Raw genomic sequence first — 14,051 nt, 5'->3', positions numbered from 1 at the left:
TCACACACTGATAGGATGTGGTAGAAAGTAGAACATAATTTGTTTTAGAAATTAAATCATTCAACTTTCTGTTGCTCAGTAATTGGTTTCTTCATTTCTTCTAGTCTGCTTGTTGAAAACATACCTCCAATGGCTCCCAATGCTTTCTAACATTTACACAATCGATTTTATATTGTGAACTAATTTATGGATATTAGAAGGTGCATCTCCACCTTCTAGTTGGCTGCTTAGAATTAAAAAAGAATTAAGCAGAGATGTTTGATGTTTTATTTGATGTTTGCAACATCTCTAAGATTAATTCACATTCCTTAGAGGTTTGTAGTTCATATGCTGAAATTGTCAATTTTATTAACATAATATTGAGTTAAATCTCAAAGGGGAAAATATTATCATTATTTTCACATCAAGTATCTATAGCGAGCAGGTAGGAGAACAAAATAAATGGTAACGATTTTCCACGATGAATATCACTCCAGCGCCTAATATGTGAGGACAGATGAAAATCTCAGGCGATTGGATTCTTCATCAGCAGGATCATCAACTAAAAGAGAAGAATTGTTTCAATAGTTATCTCAAACAGGCAGGTTAGTGGAGCTAAATTTAGAGTTTAGGGCATTTCTACGCGGACGCAACGAGCTGAAATTATCACAAATGGATATTACAATTAAATGCTGCAATGATACATGATTTTTTTTTTAGAAAAGACAATGGGATCCTCAGCTTTATGAATAGAGGCACAGGGCTGGATTTTTACTTGGAAGTAGGGAGAGAGCAACATGAGCTGCATTTAAACTAAAATAATGGGTTTCCCTCAGAGCCTCTTGGATTTAGTGGTTGGAGCTAATTAACATTTATTTTCTCAAATATTGCTAAAATGAGAGACATGTCAAAGCTTTTCATCTTGCACTCATCAGGACAAACACAGGAATGTCAAATTTCAAATCATCACGACAATTTATACCACAGGAGAAAAGGTTGCTATTGGTTGGCAGGTCAACTCTGATTGCTTTCTCCATGGCAGCATCTCAGCCAATGAGGGACTATGAGACTCCCCAATCTCCCCAGTAATTCAAAAAAGGTGCAAGGCTTGAACATATTCCCTTTATTTGCTTGGAATTGGCCCATGTGCATGAATGTATGTCACTTCTAGCAAGTATAAATGAGCCACATTACAAGCTTGACTGATTATCTTAACTTGGCCTTTTGTGTAATTATCAGCACACTATCCATTTCCCAGCAGCAGCCAGAAGATTGAGAAACTGGCTGGCTGTCAGGAAGATAGGCCATTGGCATTAAGCTGCAGTCAGGGGAATGCAGAAGAGAGAGGGAGGGAGGGAGGGTTTGGTAGCTGGATGCAGTGAGGTGGGTTATCAGAGGCCTGAGGAATCAGAGGCCGGGGGAGGTCAGAGGTCAGAGAACGGTGGCTATTGGGCGGGGCCGGGTGGCAGGAGATCAGAGGTAGGAGATTGGGGGCCAGGGGCAGTGGGGAACTGGAGACACGGGTTGTGAGAGTGGAGGTAAGGGACGGAGATGGCGGTGAGGGGTGGGGATGGCGGTGAGGGGTGGGGATGGCGGTGAGGGGTGGGGATGGCGGTGAGGATGGCGGTGAGGGATGAGGATTGTGGTGAGGGGTGAGGATTGTGGTGAGGGGTGGGGATTGTGGTGAGGGGTGGGGATGGTGAGATTGCAGTGAGGGGTGTCTTTGATAAGCTTGATTCTCTGTCAGGAAAATTATGTCACCTGGGAAAACTGCAAACTTTAAGCCCTCTCCGGGCAAGGTTATAATCTTAAAATAAAAGCAAAAAACTGCGGATGCTGGAAATCCAAAACAAAAACAAAAATACCTGGAAAAGCTCAGCAGGTCTGGCAGCATCTGTGGAGAAGATCACAGTTAATGTTTCAAGTCCGAATGGACTCAAAACGTTAACTGTGCTCCTCTCCGCAGATACTGCCAGACCTGCTGAGTTTTTTCAAGGTTATAATCTTGTCTCAATAATCCCTAATTGCTAGTAGATCCGCATTTGTTTTTCTTTATCCTTTCATGGGATGTGGGCATTTGTTGCTCATTCCAGAGGGTAGTTAAGAGTCAACACATTATTGGTGGGTGTGGAGTTACATGTAGGCCAGACCAGGTAAAGACAGCAGATTTCCTTCCCTAAAGGACATTAGTAGGTTTTTTAATGGTCATCAATTATAGTTTCTGGTGAGACTAACTTTCTAATTCCAGATTTTCTCTTGAATTCAAATTCCATCAGCTGCCGTGGTAAGGTTTGAACCCGTGGCCCCAGCACATTCACCTGGAGCCTCTGGATTATTCATCCAGTGAGATTACCATTATGCCACCGTCTTTCATATGTGCAGGCCACTAGAATTTTCAAGATCGAACAAGTTTTCCGGACCCATCGCGATTAGGAATTTACCTGATTTGAAACCATTTTTCTATTGGGAATGTGAGAGACTCGTGTCCGACTACACACATGTATGTAAGCGTGCGATCCACGTCTGCTAGGGTAATGGTCATCTGGCTGACTGTGTTGTACGTCCCGCTCGTGTCCTGCACCACCGGGAAGTTCGTCACACTTTCCAGCACTTGCAAACCCCTTTCGGTTCTCCAGGTCACATAAATATCAGCTGGATAAAAACCTGACACAAAGCAGGCCAGGGTCACTGTTTGTTGCTGCCGAGTGTCACCAGACTGAAGTTTGATGGGGGTTATCGTTGGTTGACGGAAGAAATGTTCTGTTAAAAGCATAAATAAAATACTTAATCAACGGATATTGTCCATCAAGGTCCTGGCAGCCATTAACGCTACTTTAGAATGGGAGATTCAGTGTTTATTGATAGACTTGGTTTCTCACGGTCATGAAAATGGAATCAGGAAGCAGCTAGAGATGTGTCCAACATATTGGGTAGAAGGTGCAGTACCACATGAACTACCTGTCATTGACCCCACCTGCTACTGAATTCCACTGACTGCTGCGGAACTGATAAATCAGGGGTGGCAGATGGATAACAGGCAGCCAATGCACAGATATGAGGTGGGATGTGTAACAGGCAGTAATGCACGTATATGAGATGAATGAGTAACAGGTGGTCAATGCATGGATATGAGGTGGGATGCATGGATATGAGGTGGGATGCATGGATATGAGGTGGGATGTGTGACAGGCGATCAATGTACGGATATGAGGTGTGATGTTTAACAGGCAGTCAGTGCACGGATAGTAGTGGGATGTGTAACAGGCAGTCAATGTATGAATATGAGGTGGGAGACTCAGTGCTTATTGATAGACTGGGTTTCTCACTGCCATGAAAGTTAAATCAGGAAACAACTAGAGATATGTCCAACATATTGTGCAGAAGGGGCAGCATCACATGAACGACCTGTCATCGACTCCACCTGAAAGATCAGGGGTGGCAGATGGATAACAAGAGATCAATGCACAGACGTGTGGTGGTATGTAGCAGGCGGTCAATGCATGGATATGAGGTGAGTTTGTAACAGGCAGTCAATGCACAGGTATGAGGTGGGATATGTAACAGGCAGTAATGCCTAGATATGAGGTGGGGTGTGTAACAGGCAGTCAATTCATGGATATGATGTGGAGTCTGTAACAGGCAGTTAATGCACAAACATTGCTTATTCTTCTCTACTGTCCAGAATGAATTTCTATCCTGTTATTACAACCCAAATTTACTGTACTAGCCCTAATTTATTCACATGTAAAGTAGTGTCTGGTTTATATGATTTGGTAGCTTAGCCTTGCGCAGCCAGTCGCATTGTCAGTAAAAGCTGTAAAATTGGAAATTATAAATTTGAAAAGCAAGTTCTATTCTTTAGTGATGAGCTGCAGGAAAAGGAACACATAACTTTCCATTTGAAGGACTTTTACAGATTGTCAAGCTGCTGTTAAGTTCAACATTTAACCATTATACAAATTAACTGATTGTTAACCATTCCCCCACATGTCCCCTGCCCGTTATCTATATCTCCAATGTTCGTGCATTACCATTCCCTTCAATATCCATACATTTCCTGCCTGTTATACATCATCCCAATGTCTGTGCATTGACTGCCTCTTATTCACACCTCCAATATCTATAGATTTACCATCAGTTCTTCATCTGCTATACATTAACTGCCTGTTCTTCACCCCCCACTATATCTATATATTTACTACCTGTTATCCAACCCCCGATATCCAAACATTAACTGCCTATTATCCACAGCCCCCCATCAATTATCCATACTTTTATAGTCTGTTCCCCATTCCCCAATTTCTTACATTTGCCACCTGTTCTCCATCTCCTTGATGTCCAACCGTCTGTTATTCCCAACATCTGTGCAATGATCTCCTGTTATCTGCCCTGCCGAATATTCAGTTCTATGACAGTCAGTGGAATTCAGCATCATGTGGGACCTACAAGAGGCAGTCGATGTGATTCTGCCCCTTCAACACAATGTGTTAAACACACCTCTTGCCACTTGTTGACCCCATGTTCATGGTCACAAGGTGTCCATACTTGATGAGCAGGAATTTTCTCCAATTATTTTTTGGGAGGACTGAAGCCATTTGTCTTTGCACCCCCCCCGCACCCCCCAACCCCCCACCACCCACCACCCAGCCCAATCCCATTCCCTAGCTCCCAAATCCTTTTATCTCATTGGCAACTCTCTGAGACTAAACCAGACTGCAACATTGGTGTCATATTCCATTCACTCCTCTCACATTTCAACACCGTCACTATGACGACCTATTTTCACCTTCGCAATGCTACCCGATTTTGCCCCTGCCTCAGCTCTTTTGTTGCTATAACCCTCGTTCATGCTTTTGTGCCCTCTAGACTCGATTATTCCAATGTTTCCCTGGCTGGCGTCCCACCTTCTATAAATTAGAGGTCATCCAAAACTCTGTTTCCTTTGCCCTTACTCGCACCAAGTTCCATTCCTCTTTCACTCCTGTCTCCACTGACATACACTGACTCCCAGTCAAGCAATGTCTTAATTTTAAAATTCTCATCCTTGTTTACAAATCCCTCCTCCATAACTCTGTAACCTCCTCCAGCCCCACAAATCTCTGATCATCCAATTCTGGCCCCTTGAGATTCGTCAGTTTTAATCACTCCACCATTGGTGGTTGCCTAGGCCCTAAACTGTGGAACTCTCTCCCTAAACATCTCCTCCTCTGTGTCTCTTTCCACCTTTAAGGCACCCCTTAAAACCCATCTCTTTGACCAAGCTTCATGAATATGTCTCAGTCTCTATTTGTGCTTCATAACACTCCTGGTGGGGGTGGGGGGGATGGGGTCTGGTAAAATTAAAGATGCTATATAAATGAAAGTTGTTGTTACAGCAGATAATTATGAGATTAGTTATCAAGTCAAAGAATTATCTATTGAATGTCTCATTCGGGACAAATATATATATTTCCATTTTGTAATCAAATGGTGAAAAGAAAAAAGGAGAAAGAATGAAACAGAGTCTTCCTACCCAGAGTTTTATTGATGTTTTGAACGATCCCGTCAGGCACTGACACATGCTGAATCTCACATGAATAGACAGAGCCATGGTTCCATTTCTGGGCAGATGTAGTCAACTCACTTTGGGAACAATAGGTGCCATTGATATTTAGAATGGGTGGGTAGCTCTTGATGTTGTCAACCACGGGACTGTTATCAATGAGCCAGCGGAAGGAAATTTCCATCGGGTAAAAGCCAGTTGCCAGGCAGGTGAGGGTTGCCTTTGCCGTCATGTCAATTTCTTCGAAGGTCGGTGGTAAAATATAAAGCATTGGCTCCATTGGGTACCGCTCTACAGATCAATTACAATTGCACTGGTGTCATATCAAGAGGTTGAATCAACATAGACATCCTAGCGAGAATGACCAAGTACAAACTAAATACTTGCATGTAGGAGGCCCTTCGGGACCTGTTGCCGCTTTTAGACCCTGGCCACGAAGTTCAAATTAGAGCCCCCACACCCCTCCCCCACCTACCTCCCCCCCAAAACCCTCACTAAATAATTCCTGGCGAACTGGATGTTAACCACTTAGATCACACCTTTCCAAAATACCCACCTACCTAAGATTACATTATGGGATTGAATTGTTCCTGAAGTAAATCCTGTGTCTGAGATCCAATCACTTTCCCTGGCAAGTAGCTAGTGATCGCCGTCTACGTGAGGGAATTTTTTTTTAAATTCATTTACAGGACGTGGACATGCCTGGCTGGTCCAGCATTTATTGCCTATCCCTAATTACACTTGAGAAGGTGGGTGAGCAGCCTTCTTGAACTCCTGTAGTCCATGTGGTGTAGGTACACGCACAGTACTGTTAGGGAGGGAGTTTGAGGATTTTGACTGAGCGACAGTGAAGGAACGGCGATATATTTCCATGTTAGGATGGTGGGTGACTTGGACGGGAACTTCCAGGTGGTGGTGTTCCCATCTGCCTGCTGCCCTTGTCCTTCTAGGTGATAGCGGGTGTGGAAGGTGCTGTCAAGGGAGCCTTGGTGAATTCCTGTAGTGCATCTTGTAAATGGTACATACTGCTGCCACTGTGCATCGGTAGTGGAGGAAGTGAATGTTTAAGGTGGTGGATGGGGTTCCAATCAAGCGGGCTGCTCTGTCCTGATAAACGTGCTCTTCACAGGCCTTGTTACATCTCAGATTGTTCTACTTCCCAGTTCCAGAAAGACTGAAACAGGCAAGGAGGCCAATGAGGTTGGAAATCATCTTGGGTAGAATGGGGGTGTTTGGAATCAGCTTCTTGAATTCAATAGAACTAATATTGAGAGGTGGGTCTGCTCATTCTGTGCTCATGCTGGAGATGAATTTCTACCCCAGAATGGCACTAATAAAAACCCAGTGTAAAACTTACCAGTATTACTGATGTGCTTGGTGATTGGTGAAGCCAGTGTTTCATGTGAAACTTTGCAGCTGAGAATAGAGCCTTTGATCCACTGAGATGTGTCAATTATCAGTTTACTGATCTTCGTGTAGGTGCCGTTGTCAGCTAATAGGGAAGCAGAATGCGAGACCCCCGAGTGGACCTTGTCACCATCTACGTGCCAGGAAATGGAAAGGTCATCCGGGTAAAAGTTTTCGGCCACGCACAGCAGTGAAATGTTCTTCTGTTGGAAAATGTCCTCAGGGTGTGGATTGTGGAAATGAACCAACGGAGGTGCTGGTGAGGGAGCTGAAATGGAAATAAAACTGTCATTAAGCCAACAGCAACCATGTGTAAACACAACCTGATACAAATATTGACAACATAAATTTACTGTGCCAAGTTTGAATTAATCTCTTGTGTTCAAGATTCAAAGATGGTAACATATTAACACATTGGGCGGAATTTTATGGCCCCTCCCGCTGGCCGGACCTTCCAGTCCCACCAAAGACAGTGGACTTTTGAATGGCTGGCCGCGTTTTCCTGCCCCGCCCCCACCTTAAAATTCCCTCTATTCCTATTAAACCTGGGCTCTACCAATGGCGTTGGGGTAAATGTGCTGCATGACATGGCATGAAGTCAGATCAAATGGTGACAGAAAGGGACCTGGGTGTGCTTGTTCTTAAGTCACTGAAAGCTAACATGCTGGTGCAACAAAAAATTAGGATGGCAAATTGCCTGTTGGCCTTTATTGCAAGAGGATTTGAGTACAGGAGTAAGAAAGTCTTGCTGTAGTTATTGAGAACCTTGGTGAGACCTTATCTGAAGTCTTTGTGTGCAGTTTTGGTGCCCTTACCTAAAGAAGGATATACTTGCCTATTGATGGAGCTCAGTGAAGGTTCACCAGACTGATCCCTGGGATGGTGGGATTGTCCAATGAGGAGAGATTGAGAAGACTGGGCCTGTATTCTCTAGAGTTTAGAAGAATGGGAGGTGATCTCATTGAAGTATACAGAACTCTTACAGGGCTTGACAGGGTAGATGCGGGAAGGTTGTTTTCCCTGGCTGGTTGGCAGTGGGGGGTGGGGGGGGCGGTGGCAAGATGGGCAAGGAGGGGTGGTGGGACTAGAACCAGGGGACCAAGGGACACAGTTTCAGAATAAGGGGCAGGCCATTTAGGACTGAGATGAGGAGGAATTTCTTCACTCAGAGGGTGGTGAATCTTTGGAATTCTCGACCCCAGAGGGCTGTGGGGATTCAGTCATTGAGTACGTTCAAAGCAAAGGCCGATAGATTCTAAATATTAAAGTTATTGAGGGATATGGGGATAGTGCGAGAAGATGGCATTGGGGTAGAAGATCTACCATGATCCAGTTGAATAGTGGAGCAGGCTCGAGGGGCCGAATGTCCTACTCCTGCTCCTATTCCCTATGTTGCTGTGTTCATAGAGGTAGCAGGAGACATCCTTGTATGGTTGTGCAGTCACCTGAGCTCAGCTTATACAGCTACCCAAAGTGTCTGGATGATAAGAAGGGGGAAATTAGCCTGAAATTCCAGTCCTGATTATTGCTAAGTGAACCTTCCTGAAAGTCATTTTACTATGGTTGGTGAAGAAGGCAGGAACTAGATTCAGGACTACATTGAGTGGCTACTTTTAAAAAGGAACAGGAGTAGCCCATTCACTCCCTGAAGTCTGTTCCACTATTCAGCTGACTGAGGTAAATTCAATGGGGAAGGGAAAGGGAGCCAGGAGGTAATATCAGAGAGGAAAACCAAGGAGCACAGAGAATTTGGAGGGGCAGTTGGCACTAATGTAGGAGATAGTAAGGTGGGGGTGAGAGTAAGAGGGAATGGATTAAAGTCTAAACGTTTTTGAATAGAGCTAAAAAGTAGGAGATCAAATTATTTGTACTTACATTCATTAGAAATTCGTGGACCATGTTTAACACTTTGGGCAAAACTTCACATTCCCCTGCTGGCAGGTTTGTAGGGAGTGGCGGGGGGGAGGGTGTGGCTGTGGTTGACCCTAAAAAATTTCAATGGGCTTCCCACTGGGTTTCCACGCACCACAACCGCGCTGTGATCTTACATTGGATCAGGCGAGGCCTAGAACAACTGTCCCACCCTTGCCTCAATTGAGGCCCTTAAGCGGCCAATTATTGACCACTTAAGGGCTGTTGCCCACCCAGCTTCAATTTTCAGGCTGGTGGGAGGAGTTCAGGGGCAGGGGGGGAATCCCGAAAATTAACCCTGTTGAGGCCTCGGGCGGGAAGGTAGGGTGGGGGGAGGGGGCGGGCAGGTAGGGTGGGGGGAGGGGGCAGGAAGGTAGGGTGGGGGGAGGGAGCGGGAAGGTAAGGTGGGGGGAGGGGGCGGTAAGGTAAGGTGGGGGGAGGGGGCGGTAAGGTAAGGTGGGGGGAGGGGGCGGGAAGGTAGGGTGGGGGGAGGGGGCGGGAAGGTAGGGTGGGGGGAGGGGGCGGGAAGGTAGGGTGGGGGGAGGGGGCGGGAAGGTAGGGTAGGGGGAGGGGGCGGGAAGGTAGGGTGGGGGGAGGGGGCGGGAAGGTAGGGTAGGGGGAGGGGGCGGGAAGGTAGGGTAGGGGGAGGGGGCGGGAAGGTAGGGTGGGGGGAGGGGGCGGGAAGGTAAGGTGGGGGGAGGGGGCGGCACCTCCACAAGTAGCCTCCTTTTAACATTAGGTACCCACTCTCAAAAGCTCCCCCTCCACTCTCAGCCTCTCAACCGACACCCCAACCCACCACTGTCTACCCCCCAAGGCCTCACCTACCCTCCCCGCCCTGAGACCACCTGTTCCTGAACTCCCGGGATTGCTTACATTCCCATTTCTGTCCGCTGCAGCTTTGGTCGCTGCAGGGACTAGAGAGCTGCCGGCCAATCAGATTGGCCAGCAGCTCCCTGAGCCGGGGCTTCCTCCCGATTGAGAGGCAGAAGTCCCGCCTCCAGCCAATTAACGCTCACTGGAGGGGCGGCCAGTGTAATCAGGGATGTGTTTGCTATGGACTCCTTGGATGGCAAGAAGGGAAACTTTAGGTAAGATAAGCTTTTAAAAAGGTGTGAGCCATGGCTTAGTTGGTAACACTTCTGTCTCTAACTTAAGAAGGTTGAGAGCTTAAGCCTCTCTTCAGAGACTTGCACACAAATCCAAGCTGACACTCCTAGTGTTGCGCCGTGAAAGGTAGATACATAAATTCATGATAAAAATAAAACAGCTGGTGTTTGTACAACACCTTTCAACTCCACAGGACATCCCGAAGCAATGTACAGCCAATTAATTACTTCTTGATGTGTAGCCAAACAGGAAGTTCATGTTTGTCTTTTGTTTCTGCAGTTTCCCTTTAAGGGGCTGCCTTTTAATTTGTCCCCTGATTTGGTTTGAATGAAAGAGTTAGAGTGTAAATTCATTAAGCAACCTTTTAAGACTCTGAAGAAGAGTCATACGGACTCGAAACGTTAATTCTGTCTTTCTCTCCACAGATGCTGTTAGGCCTGCTGAATTTTTCCAGCATTTCCCGCTTTTGTTTCAGATTTCCATCATCTGCAGCATTTTGCTTTTAACCTTTTAATATGGTTTGGCACGTGTTGACTGAAGCCGAATGTTGGCCAGGATACGAAGAGAACTCCCTCCACCAATGCCGCAGGAACAAGAGAGACGAGTTTAATCCCTCATCCTTTCAGTGCACCTCTCTGCACTGCCCAAAAGTGATAGCTTGAATCATGATTTTTTTTATTCTTAACAGGGGATGTGGGCTTTTCTGTCTCTGGTGTCATATGTAGGCCAGAGTGGGTAAGGACGGCAGATTTCCTTCCGTTAAGTGAGTTTTTACAACAACCGATGATAGTTTCAAGGTCACCATCAATGAGACTAGCTTTATATTCCAGATTTATTAATTGAAACTAAATTCCACCAGTTGCCATGATGGGATTTGAAGACGTGTGCCCAGAGCACGAGCCTTGCTACTCAGCACTGGATTACTAGTTCACTGACATTATCACAATACCACCATGTGCTGGAGTTCTGTCAGATGGATAAAGAGGTATAAAGAGAGACAGGGCTGGAAACTTACCGGCTTTTACATTTAGAGTAACTCCACATCCGCTCCAGTCAGTGCTGAAAGGAAAATAGGTGTTGGAGCTGCCACAATAATATCTGGCGGAATCTTCCTTTTGAAGATTTCTTATTGTTAGAGAGAACTTCTTGCTGGTCCAGTCCTTTATGCCAGTAAATCGCTCGGTTACGACAGACGGATAAAGTGCAGTGCTCGAACCCGGGGCCCAATAAAGAATCCACGAGATCATGAGATCCTCCGGCTTTGCAGATCCCCAAATTAAGTAATAGTTATCCAGATTCCTGGTGGTGAAGCAATTCAACGTCACTGTTTCGTTTTCCCAGCGAGTCAGAGTTATGGGTGATATATAGAGAGTATCGTCAGCTGCTACAAGACCTGCAGTAAAATCCACATGCATGAAGACATATGTTCAATCAGAGAGCACAGATTTAAGGTAACTGACGAAAGAGAGGTAAGAATTATTTCTTTTAACACACTGAATTGTTCTGAAATAAAGAAGGACTTGCATTTATATAGCACAATTCAAGACCTCCAGATGCCTTGAAGTACTTTACAACCAATGAAGACATAGATAGAAAGAGGGATGAGTTCCTGAAGGCAGAGTTTAGGGAACAAACTAGCAAGCAGGACCTCAAAAGCAGTAATCTCTAGGGCACTCCCAGTACCAGGTGCTAGTAAATATAGAAATAGGAGGCTAGAAAACCCTGGAACTCCCTCCCTAACAGCACTGTGGGTGTACCTATACCACATGGACTGCAGCGTTTCAAGAAGGCAGCTCAGTGCCAACTTCTCAAGGGCAATTAGGGATGGGCAATAATGCTGACCCAGCCAGTGATGCTCACATCCCGTGAAAGAATTTTAAAAATCGTAGATGTAGAATATTTTCCTGAACATACTCCAGAAACTCTTGACCATTTCTGCCCTTTAAACCATTACTATCCCAGTATACATTCGGATAATTAAAGTCCCCATTATAACTCCACTATAATTCTTGAACTTATTTGCTTGCTGATTTGTTCTTCTCTATCTTTCCCACTGGTTGGTAGCCTTTAGAAGATGCCCAGCAAAGGTACCTCTATTGTTTCTTAGCTCTGACCAAATAGATTCTGACCCCTTTAGGATATCCTCTCTCTCCAACAGTGTAAGGCTCTCCTTAATCAATACTGCCACCCCTTCACCTTTCTTTCACTCCTTCCCTATATTTCCTGAACACATTGTATCCAGGAATATTTAATATCCAGTCCTGCCCTCCTTTGAGCCAGGCATTCATTATCACCATACCACCATGTTTCTATGTGATTATCTGAGCCTGCAGCTCACCAACCTTATTTACCACACTTCATGCATTCACATAATGCACAGTAAACCTAACTGAGATTTTATTCCTTTCCCTCTTACACTGACCTCTACCTAATACCTCAATATTTCCTGTGCTGTCTGTCTTTCTCTGTCTCTCTCTGCACCTTGGTATTCCTCTCTGATATTACCTCCTGGTTCACACACCCCTGCCAAGTTACTTTAACCCCTCCTCAAAAGCACTTGCAAAATCAGTCTGCAAGGAATTTAGTCCCGGCTCTGTTCAGGTGCAACCCGTCTGGTGAACAGGCCCCATCTCCCACAGAAAAGGTCCCAATATATGGTGAGGTGAGACAAGTCACCCAGCAAATTAGAATAGAATTTTAGAATGGCTACAGCACAAAAGGGGGCCATTCGGCCCATCCTTTCCATGTGGGCTCTCTGCAAGAGCAATTTAACTTCTCCCACTGCCCTACCTCTTCTCCATTGGGCTTGAACTTTTTCACCTCTTCAGATAATTATCCAATTCTCTTTCGAAAGCAACAGTATAAAATGAATAGCAGAATCCGGCAGGCAAAGTGGGCGAAAGCATCAGTAATCAGGATTAGAGCCCAGATTCGGACCCATAGCAGCGAGCCACCGTTCAACTCATGGTCATGAACTGGGGAAGAATCACTCAGGTTCCCCCATCTCTGCTCCTCATTCAGTGACTCCTGTTGGTGGCTATGGAGCTAATACAAGTCATGTCTTTCTGTAGATTACACTGATTGCAAGCCGGCCCTCGCTGTTTATATACACAACCCTTATGATCACTTGGAGAAGCCTTGAACCATCACCTTGTTAGAACTCTCGTGCCTTCAAGTTGGTAGAAAAGGAAGAGAAGTTGTGGGGAGGTGGTTGAAGGAAAGAGGAAAATAGAACAGGATAGCAATACAAAATGAGCAGCATACCTGTGTGGGTAGCGAGCATGAGCAACACTTGCCACATTTTCTGAGCTTTGCAGCTGAGTCCAGGAGACATGAGTTTTCTTTGCAAATGGCGTATGCTAAGCTGCCCGTACTTAGGTTTGGATCTTAAGCCCGTTTGAGCAGACTGAGGGGCATTTGATTGTTTCTGAGTGGCTCAAAACTGCAGCTGAAAGTAAGACAGGGGACTGCTGAATATTGACCTGCTGTCGTGTACGCTATCCCACAGTGCGATTCACTTATTGCAACAGTCTAATGTGCAGGTTAATTGTTCACTTATAAAGTAAAGGCATAAATAAGCCAAAGTTACCTTGTACAGCACATGGAAAGTTTCTTCTAAAACTGGCCCATTCATTATATTCTTTGGGCAGAATATGGGAGCGTTTGCCGCTTCACAGAGCGTATTATGGGGCTGTGATGACGTTGGGCGCCTTTTCTGATGTCATCACACCGGTTTGCGATAATACGGTACGCGAACGGGTCAAAAAATCGGAAACCCACCCGTGTTATTTCAAATTGAAATTGGGGGCGGCAATTAAGGTTGTTAACAACCCAACACACTGCTATAATACATTCAGATGGCAATAATACCCCTTTAGGGTGAGAATCACAACCGGTGGGGAATTTGTTTTGTCATAGGCGAGCTTGTTTGGGCAGGTTTTAAAACTGCAGCTGACACCAGAGTCCCAGCTTAGCAGTTAACACTTCATTGACTGCAGGGACTGCTCGTGTGACTGAACAGAGGAACCTTTTAGATGCTGTTTCATCAGGAGGACTCTCCTCTGCTTCAGAGGGCTCTTTTGATTGATTATTTTCATATTCG

General features: G+C 45.4%; 1 gene segment (V, D, J or C); it reads right to left on the bottom strand.

Moving 5' to 3' along the window:
* Positions 1–250: 250 nt before the first annotated feature.
* LOC144695320 (Ig gamma-2A chain C region-like) lies at positions 251–13,664 on the bottom strand. The segment is given in 6 exon segments: positions 251–541; positions 2,421–2,739; positions 5,492–5,812; positions 6,879–7,196; positions 10,965–11,342; positions 13,539–13,664. Coding segments are annotated over 5 exon segments (1,194 nt in total).
* Between the last annotated feature and the right edge of the window lie 387 nt (positions 13,665–14,051).

Source organism: Cetorhinus maximus, chromosome 21 (genome assembly GCF_964194155.1).
Source record: "Cetorhinus maximus chromosome 21, sCetMax3.hap1.1, whole genome shotgun sequence".
Lineage (NCBI taxonomy): Eukaryota > Metazoa > Chordata > Chondrichthyes > Lamniformes > Cetorhinidae > Cetorhinus > Cetorhinus maximus.
This window is presented reverse-complemented; position numbering and strand designations above follow the sequence as displayed.